The 14757-nt window shown below is 41.1% G+C and overlaps 1 protein-coding gene across 1 annotated transcript in view; it reads left to right on the top strand.

The window, feature by feature from the left end:
* Positions 1-14757, top strand: part of LOC106083069 (nitric oxide synthase) — a 317072-nt gene that overhangs the window by 236899 nt on the left and 65416 nt on the right. Inside the window, exons 13-15 of the mRNA XM_013245896.2 lie at positions 1389-1550; positions 1689-3006; positions 9205-9329. Coding sequence (XP_013101350.2) covers positions 1389-1550; positions 1689-3006; positions 9205-9329 — 1605 coding nt within the window. The remainder of the gene's footprint in view (positions 1-1388; positions 1551-1688; positions 3007-9204; positions 9330-14757) is intronic.

Below are 14757 nucleotides of genomic sequence, written 5' to 3'. Positions count from 1 at the left end.
TTAACAATATACTATTGTCTCTGGAAGAAAAAGGTGTAAAAGTGGTCGCGTATGCTGATGACGTGGTAGTTGCGGATAGGGGAAAGTTTCCCAGCACTCTAAGAGATATACTTCAGGAAGCTCTACGTTTAATTAGCAAAGTGGGCTATCGAAAGTGGTCTAGGTATGAATCCGTGCAAGACAGAAGTAGTTCTTTTCGACAGGAAATACAAGTTGCCTACAGTGGCACCTGTCTTCTTGGGTGGAGAGAATGTTCCATTTACAGAAAGCGCAAAATACCTGGGTATTGTACAGGAAATTGAACTTCAAATCCAACATTTTGGAAAGGGCCAGAAAGACAAATCTTGCCCTTGGGGCTTAGACCGCGTGTCATGCATTGGGCATATACTGCAGTTGTCAGACCTATAATGCTATATGGTGTTATGGTCTGGTGGACGGCGCTTCAAAAGTCCACTTACTGCTCAATACTTAATCGGATCCAAAGGATGGCTTGTTTGTGAATCACTGCTGCACTGATGACGACACCATCTGATGCACTGAATTTAATGCTACATCTTATGCCTCTGGACATTGTGGCTACCCAAATTGCAGCGCCCACTGCCGTGAGGTTAAGGGAGCTTTCTCATTGGCTATATGGCAGCTATAGACACTGTGTTATCCTTGATACAATATCCGACGTTCCAGGCAGCGTGGAGGGTGTAATCCACCTGAGCCGCTTTTTGATAAAAAGTACTGTTCCACTATTCCTGATAGAACCGATTGCAATTACGATATCCCTGAAAACAGAAGTTACATAGACTTCTATACGAATGGATGTCTCCCTTCATCATAGTCGCAATGTGGGTTGTTTGGCGCTGTTCTATCGGTACTTTCATGGTGTGTGCTCGTCTGATATTCGTCTTCTTATTCCTGATGTAAGGATGTATGTCAGGGATAGAAGATATTCCAGGAACTCACACTCGTTTGTAATTAATTGGCCAGCGGACCGCACAATGCATTATAGAGAGAGTTGTTATTTCACCAGAACCGTTCGTATGTGGAAACGACTTCCGGCTAATGTTTTTCCCACCCACTTTGACATTCAAAGATTTAAGACAAATGTCAATAAACACTATATCCTCTATCTCCATGTTGATGGGTATCCAAAGTTCGTCGCTTCCGAACTTAACACCTTTTAACTTGTTTTGTCTAAAAGACCGTACACAATTTTACCCATTTCCGAGATTAAAACAAAAAAAAAAATGCAATCCTTTGTAATGAGAACCTATGGAAGTTTTTTCGCTCTCTCTCTCTTTGTTTTGGTTTTTCTGGGTATTAATTTTCTTTGTTTATGTGAAACTTTGACCATTTTATGGAATCATTCTATCTTTGCTTTTGTTTCATTTTAGCATTGTGACGTCATCAAAATCCTTTATGAAGGCAAGTTCAAGGCAGGACTTTATTAAATTACCACTGCAGCAAGTAAAGAAAATTGACCGATGGGATTCATTGAGGGGTTCCACATCAGACACATTTACCGAAGAAACCTTTGGGCCATTGTCGAATGTAAGGTGAGTAAAGGAGAAAAAAAAGAATAAAAAGACTTTAAGAAGCAAAAAATCAATACTTGAAGCTTTTCCGAAATTTTTATGATTACTATCATTTCATCCATTACAAATCTTTTTCATTCCTAAAAATTATTCTTCCAGATTTGCCGTTTTTGCTTTGGGTTCCTCAGCCTATCCAAATTTTTGTGCATTTGGTCAATATATTGACAATGTTCTGGGTGAGTTGGGTGGAGAGCGTCTGCTGAAGGTCACCTATGGTGATGAAATGTGTGGCCAGGAGCAATCATTCCGCAAATGGGCCCCTGAGGTGTTTAAAGTGGCCTGCGAAACATTTTGCTTGGATCCCGATGAAAGTCTGTCGGAGGCCTCCATGGCTTTGCAAAATGATTCGTTGACTGTCAACACAGTACGCTTAGTGCCCGCCAAGACCAAAGGCTCCTTGGAACAATTACTCAGTAAATATCACAACAAGAAGGTTACCTGTTGTCAAATCAAATCGAGTCCTCATAATCTCACCAACAGTGGCAATGGTGAAAAGACCACCATTCTCTTGGAGATAACAGCACCGGGCATTGATTATGAACCCGGCGATCATGTGGGCATATTCCCTTCAAATCGTCCTGAAATTGTGGATGGCTTGCTGAAACGTTTGACCGGTTTCGAAGATCCCGATGAATTGTTACAGCTGCAGCTGTTAAAGGAAAAACAAACCTCAAATGGCATTTTCAAATGTTGGGAATCCCATGACAAAATCCCCGCCGAGAGTATGAGAAGTCTATTGACGAAATTTTTCGATATCACCACACCACCGACAAGGCAAATGTTAACCCTGCTTTCGGGATTTTGTGAAGATAATCATGATACCGAGCGCCTACAACTGCTGGTCAATGACTCCTCGGCCTATGAGGATTGGAGACATTGGCGTTTGCCTCATTTGCTGGATGTCTTGGAGGAATTTCCTTCCTGCAAGCCTCCTGCCTCTTTGGTGTTGGCAAATCTTATGCCTCTACAATCGAGATTCTATTCTATATCCTCTTCGCCACGCAAAGTTAACAACGAAATTCACCTAACGGTGGCCACCGTCAAATACCACAGTCAAGATGGTGAGGGTGATGAACGTTATGGTGTCTGCTCCAATTATCTGGCCAATCTCAATGCCAAAGATGATGTCTTTTTATTTGTGCGCTCAGCTCCCGGTTTCCATTTACCTTCGGATGTCACAAAGCCCATAATTTTAATTGGTCCTGGCACGGGTATAGCACCGTTCCGTTCCTTCTGGCAGGAGTTTGAAATGATGCGTGAAATGAATGCGGAATGTCAACTGCCTAGAGTGTGGTTATTCTTTGGTTGCCGCAGTCACAGTGTGGATTTGTATGCCGAGGAGAAGCAACGATTGGTTAGCGAGAATATCTTGGATCGAGTATTTTTGGCTTTGTCCAGGGAGCCGAATATCAAAAAGGTAAGTAAAGATTTAGAAAATAGAATATAACGACAACAAATGCGAATTTTAACAAGAATGTTCCAGTTTGGAACAGGGGGAGCTTTCTCCTATCAATAAGTGTGATTCGATTCAGGGTTCAGTTCTATAAAACCAGACCTTTGGTTTAGAGTTGGGTCCGAACGGATTGCCCAAGAGCTATTGTTTTTTGTAGAAAATTTTACAGATCTTAAGCTGTAGTTTTGGGGGGTTTAGGTGAGCGCCGACTACAGGCACTGTGTAATGCCTGATAAGGCAGTGTGGATTACACATTGCCTTAGCCTCTTTTTTAATAAAACGTACTGTATCTCTATTCCTCCTATAACCGATTGGTACTGACTAACTAACGTGCTGACAGACTGAAGGTTTGCAAGTAACGGCTTTTCAGCTAAACCTAACCTAATCTAAACCTAACTTAACCTTATCTAAACCCCAACCTAAACCTAACCTAAATCTTACCTTAACCTAACCTAAATCTTATCTTAACCTAACCTGAATCTTACCTTAACCTAACATAAATCTTACCTTAACCTAACCTTACCTAAACCTAACCTTACCTAAACCTAACCTAAACTTAACCTAAAACTAAACTTAACCTAACCTAAACCGAACTTAAACCTAACCTAAACCTAACATAAACCTAACCTAAACCTAACCTAGACCTAACCTAAACATAACCTAAACCTAACCTAAACCTAACATAAACCTAACCTAACAAACCTAACCCAACCTAACCTAACTTAAACCTTACCTAAAGCTAACCTAAACCTAACCGACGTTAGTGGCCTACTGTCTGACCCTAATCGCCTGACTCTAAGGGACGTTAATGCGCATTACGTTTGTTGGCATTCTCACCAGCGGGGCATAGCTTTAGCAGAGCAGATTGAAGGCTCCCTGTTCTGCACGGTAAATGAGGATGCCTGCACTAGGATTGAGGAGATACAGCAGCTCGCCGGACATTTCCATTGAAGTATCCTGGAAAACCGCAATTTCTTTGGCAAAGAAATGGAATGGCAAACCATGCCATTGAACAACCACCCGACTTCATAAGATAGGGGAGCCGTACTTTTGTCAATCAAAAGAAGGCCGATTGGGTCGGGTGCAGAGAGTACACCAATCGCCGTTTCTGTGAGTTGACCCCCGCTCAAATGTGCAAGCTGCAGAGAGGAACTTCCGAGACATTATTAACGCAGCAGCCGCCCGCTCACAATCATCATCACAATTGACCGTGGACGAAATTACGAATGGCATCCATTGCGTCAAGTCAACCGGTCTCTGAACACTGGAAGATGGGCAAACTGATCCCGCTTCTGATGCCTGGAAAGGACCCGTGAAAGGGGGAGTCATACAGACCGATCTCCCTTCCCTTTCTACACTGATGCTGAAGAATCTGGATCTAGCTGGAGTTGGGTAACAAACAACTGTTTTCAATCTGTCTCTGAACACTCTGATAGTACCTGACAACTGGACGATGGGCAGAGTGATCCCACTACTGAAGCTTGGAAAGGACCCGAGTAAGGGGGAGTCATCCGGCACTGGCCCTATCGGCAAGGCCAGCCGTGCCAGCACGTCCCTCCAGCTAGGCCTGACACGCTGTGTCAGGAATTACCTGTGCGGTCGCCAGTCATTTGTGGAATTTAGAGATATGAATTCAAAACTCCGTAAAGTGTAACAGAGAGGTCCCCTCTCTTCTATTCCACCAACTCCAGACGGCATAGAGATCGTTGTTGTTGTTGTTATAGCCACATTTTAATGTGGAGGTCGCGATCCTCGTCAAGTTCCTATTTTGCAAAATTGCAAATTTTGCCCATGAACATTCCACTAAGGAACAGGGGCAAACTTCTCACATATCAATGAGTGCAGTCCGATTCAAGTTTTAAGCTCAATGATAAGGGGCCTCCTTTTTATAGCCGAGTCCGAACGGCGTGCCGCAGTGCGACACCTCTTTCCAGAGAAGTTTTATAGGGCATAGTACCTCACAAAAGTTGCCAGCATTAGGAGGGGAAAACCACCGTTGAAAATTTTTTTCTGATGGTATCGTCAGGATTCGAACCCAGGCGTTCAGCGTCATAGGCGGACATGCTAACCTCTGCGCTACGATGGCCTCCTATAGGTGAGCAAACTCGTTTCGGTCCAAAGGACCGATCGCCGCGGAAACATGGTGGCAATTGGTTATTAAAAGGCGTCAATAACTCGCCTTGTCATATTGAGCATCATAGGCACTCAGTATTTGTGCAATAGCCGGTGCCGCCAGGCCTCTCACGGAGAGTCTTTGCTCGATACCGCTGATTGTCCGCGACTGTTGTTGCAGTTATTATGTATGCAGCAATTCACTATCAGCAACCTGTGGACGCGGATAGCTCGCAGTAAGCTTCTTGTGACAGCAATGAACACCACACAGATCGGACCTAAATGTTCCAGCCTGTGTAATGCTCAAAACTATCCGTTGCCGGGTATAGAGATCGTATCATATTCGGACGATTGTACGATCATGGCATCAAGCCCCCTACCCATTGGTGACATCTGCTATAGGTTTAACGTCTATCTCAACGAACTTGCCTCATATCTCAAAGCAAGAGATCTGAAGATATCTGCCACCAAATCTTCAGCCAGATTTTTTACAACATACACGCATGAGGTGGGTTGGGAGCTCATTTTGATGGTCAATGGAGTAACAATTCCGATCATCAAGTGTTCTAAAATAATTGATATCATATTGCAGAGCAGATTCGAACTGGGGCATTCAGCATCATAGGCCGATATACTAACATGGCACCACAATTTGGGATAAGGTCAAAAATAGGAACAACGAGATGACAAAGAAACTTTGTTGGCAACGTACAAAGCAAATCGCCGGTCAATAGTAAGATAGGCAGCGCCAGTGTGGTCTTGTCAGCTATGTGACATGCAGTGGAATTATATTCCGATCTGTCAGAACGCCGCTCTTCGAACTCCGACGGGCTGTCTCTTTGGTTCCCATCCGTGCGAAGTCATAACTATATGCTGTCTAAGCAATACCTTCTGGGCTGTTATCGCGGGGACCATGCAAATCATAATTTTGTGGATAGATATCCACCGCCCACCGGGCAATGACAAAGGAAATGCTTCAATGTCTCATCATCTTCCCCGCATGCCCTACACATATTATCACTTGCCGCACCGATTTTACATTAGCGAGCTCGTATTCCCTATGTGTCTCGTCATGATACAAATAGCTTACTGACCTCCTTCTTACTTCCTTACAGTAACAGCCTCGTCTTCTCACGATGTGGATCCCCCCATAGGATTTTCGCCGTATTACCAACCTTTTCGCTGTTCCACAGGGTTGCATGAGCATTCATCGCCCACGCCCGCGACTGCGGACTGCGTCGTCCCGAAAAGCTTCGGGTTAACCAAGTTTATTGGCGGCAGTCCTGTGGCTTTCATCGCCAAAACCGTCGGCCCTTTCATTCCCCCTTACTCCATTATGGCCTGGCACCCAAACAATGCATATTTTTTCATACTCAGGGAAGGCGTTACTTTCCTTCTTAGATTTCAAGACTGTTCGTGACCGTCCTGGTTGTTATTGCCCTTATGGCCGTTTTACTGTCCGTAAAGATGTTCACACTTGGGGTCCTCGCGTTAGCACCATACCACTTCACGCATTCCATGATCGTCCGAATCTCCCCCTGCAGGACGGTAGTATGGTTAGGCAGTCTAAAATAGATCTCAGCGACTGGGTTCTCAATGTAGAACCCTAGGCCCATTCTGTCCTCTAGCTTTAATCCATCCGTGTAACATGATCTTCTAGATGACAATACTAGGGTCCCGTCAATCCAAGACTGTGCCTCTAGTAGTGCCTCGCACTCGACTTCAAGGTTCATCTCAGGTATCCCATCGGAAACCTCTTCCCTTACTTTCAGGGTTCCTATCGTCGCCTCGATTATACCGCGATGGTATGAGCTGCTCTCATCTTCAATTCATTCTCTCATCGTCTTAAGTATCACAGTCGCAGTGGCTACCTCACATTTACTCTATATGTCAAAGAGTCGGATATCTAGAATAGTCTCCAGTGTCTTAGTGGGCGTGGTGCTCATTGCTACGCCTATGCCAAGACAGCATGTTCTCTGAACCTGTTGTATGGTCCTTATGTTGCACTTTGTCTCCATAGCAGTCCGAGAAACTACTGAGGCGTAATTAAGTATTGGTCTAATCAAGCTCCTGTAGAGACAGTCGACTATCCTCGGATTCAGGAGGAGGATAGAGGATCTAGAATACTATCCAGTGTCCTAGTGGGCGTGGTACTCATTGCTCCACCTATGCCAAGACAGCATGTTCTCTGAACCTGTTGTATGGTCCTTATGTTGCACTTTGTCTCCATAGCAGTCCGAGAAACTACTGAGGCGTAATTAAGTATTGGTCTAATCACGCTCCTGTAGAGACAGTCAACTATCCTCGGATTCAGGCCCCATTTCGAGCCTACGTCCCGTCTACATAATGCCCAACATCTGTGAGAATTCTCAGTACGCTTCTGAATGTGACACTTCCACCTTACCCTAGTTGCAGAGTTCTTGGATCTAGCGATTCAACAGAACCAATCAGATGAAGGAACAGAACAACACAACAACCACCACGCTCGGACTCGGTTATAATAAGCAGGTCCCTTATCATTTTGCTTCAACTTAAAACGGGAAGCATTCATTGATATATGAGAATTTGGCCCCTGTTATTGAATGGAATATTCATGGACAAATTTGCTTAAATAATGAATTGCACGTTGAAGAGTTGTCGATTATAATCATCGCAATATGGGATCTTGATCCTAAACAAGTTCTATTTGATGCTAATCTCAATTTTCTCAGGAAAAGAGCATACAGCATGCAACGTTAATTATACAAAAAAAAATTCAAATAAAATTTTTGCAATTTTCCTTTCATCATCAATATAATCCCTCTTTGTAAAATGTCAATGTCAACATCAATTTCATTGAAATTTATTACTATTGTGCTTAAGCGCTAAGCTGCTTCTCTTTTCATGTTCATTGTTGAGTGATTTAATGTATCGTTTGTCTTTTGTTAAAACTATTTTCAATATCCTTCTCCAAATCCTTGTCTCACTCGCCGTAGCTGTAGCTGCAACTGTCTGTTTATGAAAAAAAAAGCTTTGAAGTCATTACTTTAGCTATTATTTTATCTTTTATCTGAAGAGCTGCTGCGGCGTTTGCCTCTTCATGTATCCTCTATAGCCTCATAGATTTGATGGCGGATATAAGTTTTCCCACAATATGTCTTGTCCTTTCCCCTTCAACAAAACAGGATTTCTGTTGCCACAATATGTGGGAGACAACGAGTAATGAAACGAAGCTCAGCCAACAAAAAAAAAAACAGGGAAATATTGTTGAACAGAAAAGCATTCCTTTGTTTGGCAGATAGGAAAGATACATTCAATTGTGACAAACAACACAAGCGAACTATTTTGAAATTACACAGTGCAGAAGTTTGTCCTTTAGTTGGCGAATGAGGAGGATGTGGTGAATGCAGGAAAGGCAAAGACTATTGAAATAAAAAATAACTAGAATTGTTATACCCGCTCAAACACAAAATGCAACAGGATCTTATAAATCCTTAGTAACCATAACAACTCAATTCAATACATATACATATAAGAATGAATAGAAATGGTCAATAAATACAGTTTCCGTTTCTATTTCCCTTTTTCTGCTTCTACTACTAACTTATTTTTATTTATTTCCGATTGCATTCAATATCATTACTTCATGCTGTTGATATATAACTGCGTATAACAACTACAACTCAATGTGGATGTGGATATGGATATGGTGGCTCTATCATCACTTGCTTTGCTTCATGCCTGGCTGATGTTGGTATGGCTTTCACGTTTCTTGTTGGTCAACAACTTGTCAACGTTGTCTTCGTATTGGTGGTATCTGTGCTCTGTCTTCCCACATCATCTCAACTTATCCCCATATCCTTTGGGAACATGTGCTGGTGATGGCTATGATGATGATGATGCTGCGGATTTTAACTTCTTATTCTTCGCATTACCAATGTCCTTTTGCTGAATGGCGAATGCTGAATGTATTGAATGTGGCTTGTTGTTGCTGTACCATTGGTTATTTGAAATGGCCAACAAACAACTTGACAATCGTTGTTGTTGACTGAACAAATCGCCTCTATCTAGACTTATGTTCAAGATTTGATTGAACAGGAATTCGATTCATTGTACAATTTGATTGTGGAGCAACGTGGTCACATCTATGTGTGCGGTGATGTGACAATGGCTGAGCATGTCTATCAAACCATAAGGTAAGTAAACTTCAATTTGAGATGGTATAAATTCAATATCTTTGTGGAATGCAGAGCATAGGTAAGGAGCATACAAGGCCCAAGCCCATACAATAAACCTAGAAAGGAATTTAGACGATAAGTTGCAGTTATGGTAGGTTCTGTAAGAGAATTGTTTATTGCCACTACATAGTTTACACATATGATGTGATGGGAAAATATGTTGAACAAGAGAAAGAGTAGAGAAGACGAGATCCTTAGAGAGTTGATATTCTGTTCATAGAGAGTTGGTATTCTGTTCATATATTAAGCGATAAAGTCCTATAAAACGAATTGCTTAAAGGTTGTTTGTATACAAAATAGCTGACACGAAGTGTTCCAAGTCCACACTTTCATATGTGTCAAACAAGTAATCCAGGCTATATGATATTTTTTATGTTGACAGATCATTATATTGTTCACAAGCAAAAGCATCTGCTACTGAATTCATTAAAAACAAGATTGATCAATAAATGCGCTTGTTGTAACTCCAGAAGTGAAAATCGGGCGATATATATATATATATATATATATATATATGAGAGCTATATCTAAATCTGAACCGATTGCCATGAAATTCAATCGAGATTCAATCGAGAGTCATAAGAAAATCCCTCCTGCAAAATTTCGAGAGAATCGAATAACAAATGAGAACTTTATTGCAATATTTCTCAAAATAGGACGAACATATATATGGGAGCTATATCTAAATCTGAACCGATTTCTATGAAGTTCACCAGTAATGTCGAGAGTCATAAGAAAATACTTCCTGCCAAATTTCGAGAGAATTGGTTTATAAATGAGCACTTTATTGCAATATTTCTCAAAATCGGACGAACATATATATGGGAGCTATATCTAAATCTGAACCGATTTCGAGCAAACTTCTCAGATGTTGTGGTAGTCGTCGAGGAAAGCGTTTTACAAAGTTTTTCCAAGATTGTTCAATAAATGCGCTTGTAGTGGCTCTTGGAGTGAAAATCGGACGATATATTGATATGACAGCTATATCTAAATCTGAACCGATTTCTATAAAATTTACCAGTAATGTCGAGAGTCATAAGAAAATACTTCCTGCCAAATTTCGAGAGAATCGGTTTATAAATGAGCACTTTGTTGCAATATTTTTTCCAAAATCGGACGAACATATATATGGGAGCTATGTCTAAATCTGAACCGATTTCGAGAAAACTTCGCAAGTATTGTAGTGGTCGTCGAGGGAAGCGTTTTACAAAGTTTTGCCAAGATTGATCAATAAATGCGCTTGTTGTGGCTCCAGAAGTGAAAATCGGGCGATATATATATATGAGAGCTATATCTAAATCTGAACCGATTGCCATTAAATTCACCAATAAGGTCGAGAGTCATAAGAAAATCCCTCCTGCAAAATTTCGAGAGAATCGAATAACAAATGAGCACTTTATTGCAATATTTCTCAAAATCGGACGAACATATATATGGGAGCTATGTCTAAATCTGAACCGATTTCGAGAAAACTTCTCTGATATTGTGGTAGTCGTCGAGGAAAGCGTTTTACAAAGTTTTGGCACGATTGAACAATAAATGCGCTTGTTGTGACTCTTGGAGTGAAAATCGGACGATATATAGATATGACAGCTATATCTAAATCTGAACCGATTTCTATAAAATTTACCAGTAATGTCGAGCGTCATAAGAAAATCCTTCCTGCCAAATTTCGAGAGAATCGGTTAACAAATGAGCACTTTATTGAAATATTTCACAAAATCGGACGAACATATATATGGGAGCTATGTCTAAATCTGAACCGATTTCGAGAAAACTTCGCAAGTATTGTAGTGGTCGTCGAGGGAAGCATTTTACAAAGTTTTGCCAAGATTGATCAATAAATGCGCTTGTTGTGGCTCCAGAAGTGAAATTCGGGCGATATATATATATGAGAGCTATATCTAAATCTGAACCGATTGCCATTTAATTCACCAGTAAGGTCGAGAGTCATAAGAAAATCCCTCCTGCAAAATTTCGAGAGAATCGAATAACAAATGAGAACTTTATTGCAATATTTCTCAAAATAGGACGAACATATATATGGGAGCTATATCTAAATCTGAACCGATTTCTATGAAGTTCACCAGTAATGTCGAGAGTCATAAGAAAATACTTCCTGCCAAATTTCGAGAGAATCGGTTTATAAATGAGCACTTTATTGCAATATTTCTCAAAATCGGACAAACAAGTATATGGGAGCTATATCTAAATCTGAACCGATTTCGAGCAAACTTCGCAGGTATTGTAGCAGTCGTCGAGGGAAGCGTTGTACAAAGTTTTGGCAAGATTGATCAATAAATGCACTTGCAATAGCTCTTGGAGTGAAAATCGGACGATATATATATATGGCAGCTATATCTAAATCTGAACCGATTTCTATGAAATTTACCAGTGATGTCGAGAGTCATAAGAAAATCCTTCCTGCCAAATTTCGAGAGAATCGGTTACCAAATGAGTTCTTTATTGCAATATTTCACAAAATCGAACGAACATATAAATGGGAGCTATATCTTAATTTGAACCGATTTCGAGCAAACTTCGCAGGTATTGTAGTAGTCGTCGAGGGAAGCGTTTTACAAAGTTTTAGCAAGATTGATCAATAAATGCGCTTGCAGTAGCTCTTGGAGTGAACATCGGACGATATACATATAAGACAGCTATATCTAAATCTGAACCGATTTCTATGAAATTCAACAGTAGGGTCGAGAGTCATAAAAAAATTCCTCCTGCCAAAATTTCGAGAGAATTGATTGACAATTGAGCACTTTATTGCAATATTTCTCAAAATCGAACGAACATATATATGGGAGCTATATCTTAATTCGAACCGATTTCGAGCAAACTTCGCAGGTATTGTAGTAGTCGTCGAGGGAAGCGTTTTACAAAGTTTTGCCAAGATTGGACAATAAATGCGCTTGCAGTGGCTCTTGGAGTGAAAATCGGCCGAAATATATATGACAGCTATATCTAAATCTGAACCGATTTCTATGAAATTTACCAGTAATGTCGAGAGTCATTAAAAAAATCCCTCTTGACAAATTTTGAGAGAATCGGTTTATAAATGAGCACCTTATTGCAATATTTCTCAAAATCGGACGAACATATATATGGGAGCTTTATCTAAATCTGAACCGATTTCCATGAAATTCACCAATAATGCTGAGAGTTTGTATGGGAGCTATATCTAAATCACTTTTACACCTTTTTCTTCCAGAGACAATAATACATTGTTACAATAGCGAAGACAGTACACCTCCTTGAGGTGTTCCTCTGCTGATCCATCTTTTTAGATCCACAGATCCCAAGCCTGCCGTAATGCATCTTTTAGTTATTAATAAACTTTCTTACGGTACAGTTGATGCCTAGAAACTCCAACTCCTTCATGATTGACGTCGGTTTTACATTATTGAAAGCACCCTCAATTTCAAGAAATGCTATCATTGTATATTACTTGACTGCGAGAGAAGCCTCTATGTAGCTGACTAGGTGGTGAAGGGCTGTTTCAGTAGATTTACCTTTCCTATATGCATGTTGGTGCTGCGAGAGGCTACCTCCAGCGATTTTTGCCCTAAGATATGTTTCTATCAACATCTCAAGAGTCTTCGGAATAAAGGATGACAGACTAATAGGTCGAACATCTTTCGCCTTCGTGTGGTAGGGTTTTCCTGCTTTGGGAATGAAACTAACTTTCGTGTCCCTCCATCCCACAGATATATATGACATTGTGATACAAGCACAGCATATTTCCCTGGGCCAGGAAACCAGTCTATCAGACACAGCTTGTAATTCAACCGATGATACATCATCAGGGCCTGGCTACTTAAAGGAGTCGAAATTTCTTATCGCCTAAAGGATTTTCGGCTCAGATACAATTTCCCTAATAGGTTCCGATGAATGTATATCAGTGACAACCTCTTCTGGCGCCACGTTGTCTGTTGGAGATTTTACCGGGAAATGTGTGTCAACGCGTAGTTCTAGTGTTTCCTCACTATACATTGTCCATACATTCTCTGACTTCTGAAAATACCACAACGTAATAGGTCTCGAGGACAGAATCTTCCTTAGCCCAGAGGCCTCAGATGTAACCTCCACGGAGCTGCAGAAATCTACCCAGGATTTGTTCTGAGCCTTTCTAAGCTTGCCCTTATATATTCTTGGCTCAGCAGTATAGATGGCCCAATCGTGTGGTGCTCTTGAGGCTTTTGCTCTGTTGAAGAGTTTTCCGCAGTCATACCTTAGACCAACCAGCTCTGGGGTCCACCATGGCGGTCGCTGTTTGCCCCTTGGCTTGGCACTAGGGTATGCTGACGCAAGCGAGTCATTCAGGACCTTTGTGATCGGCTTGACCACTATGTCTATATCATCCGTAGTTTCCACTTCCTTTTCTGGTCTAGAAGGGATAAAAGTGCAGAATTTGTGCCGAAATTTATCCCAATCCGTCTTTCTTAGTTAGTCAATTGTGTGTAAAAATTTTTAACAGTGACCTGCTATTGGCATTAGCAGTGGGCTGTTAAGTTAGTGGTTTGTGTCTCCACTAGTTTAATTTGAAAATTGAATTTTTCTTCGAGCACATTTGTTGGCGTAGATGGAATGGGAATAATATGCAATCTCTTCTTCAAACTAACCTTACCTTTAGTAATTGATGCCCCGCATTTGTTCTTCAATGGATCGTAAAGTCCGTGACTAAATGATCAACTGCGGGGCCGATATCAAGCGGTATCTGCGAACGGTAAAGTGAACGCTTCATGCTCCATTAGCCGACATGAAGCTAAATCGCAAAGTCTTAGACATCAGGATCAGGGTTTCGCAATAAGACCAATCTTCCCATTCCTTAAATTCCCAAGGCCATCGTTCTTCCCAGGAATGAAGGAAATGTAAAGCAGACCAGCTTGACCTGGATTTCAATGCCAATGTGCGAATGGAATGAAAATCGTTGGGAGATCGTTGTATATGAGTGTCTGCCATATACAAACATGATCCGATGTGACATATATTCGCCATGGGTTTTAAGCAAATTATACAACTCAAAGTGAATGAAGAATAATTCTGAATTTGATTAGTGGAGACACAAACCACCAGCTTAAAATTCATATTTTACTGGAATTAGCAGAACAAAGTTGAGCAATTCGACACAAAAATTACTAATGCACATCCCATTGCGGAACAAATTAGAAGAAAACTAACTGCTCACAAAATCCACTGACTGCTGTCCGATGCAATTTTTTTTAAGCTCAATGATAAGGGGACCTCCTGTTTTATACCAAATCCGAACGGCGTGTCACTGAAAAGTGACACCTCTTGGTTGAGAAGTTGTACATGGCTGAAATACTCACAAATGTTGCCAGCATTTGGTGAGGGGATAACCACGGCTCAAAAATATTTT

Source organism: Stomoxys calcitrans, chromosome 3 (genome assembly GCF_963082655.1).
Source record: "Stomoxys calcitrans chromosome 3, idStoCalc2.1, whole genome shotgun sequence".
NCBI classification, from domain to species: Eukaryota; Metazoa; Arthropoda; class Insecta; order Diptera; family Muscidae; genus Stomoxys; species Stomoxys calcitrans.
The sequence above is the reverse complement of the archived record's forward strand: the minus strand, read 5'-3'. Positions and strand labels throughout refer to the sequence as shown.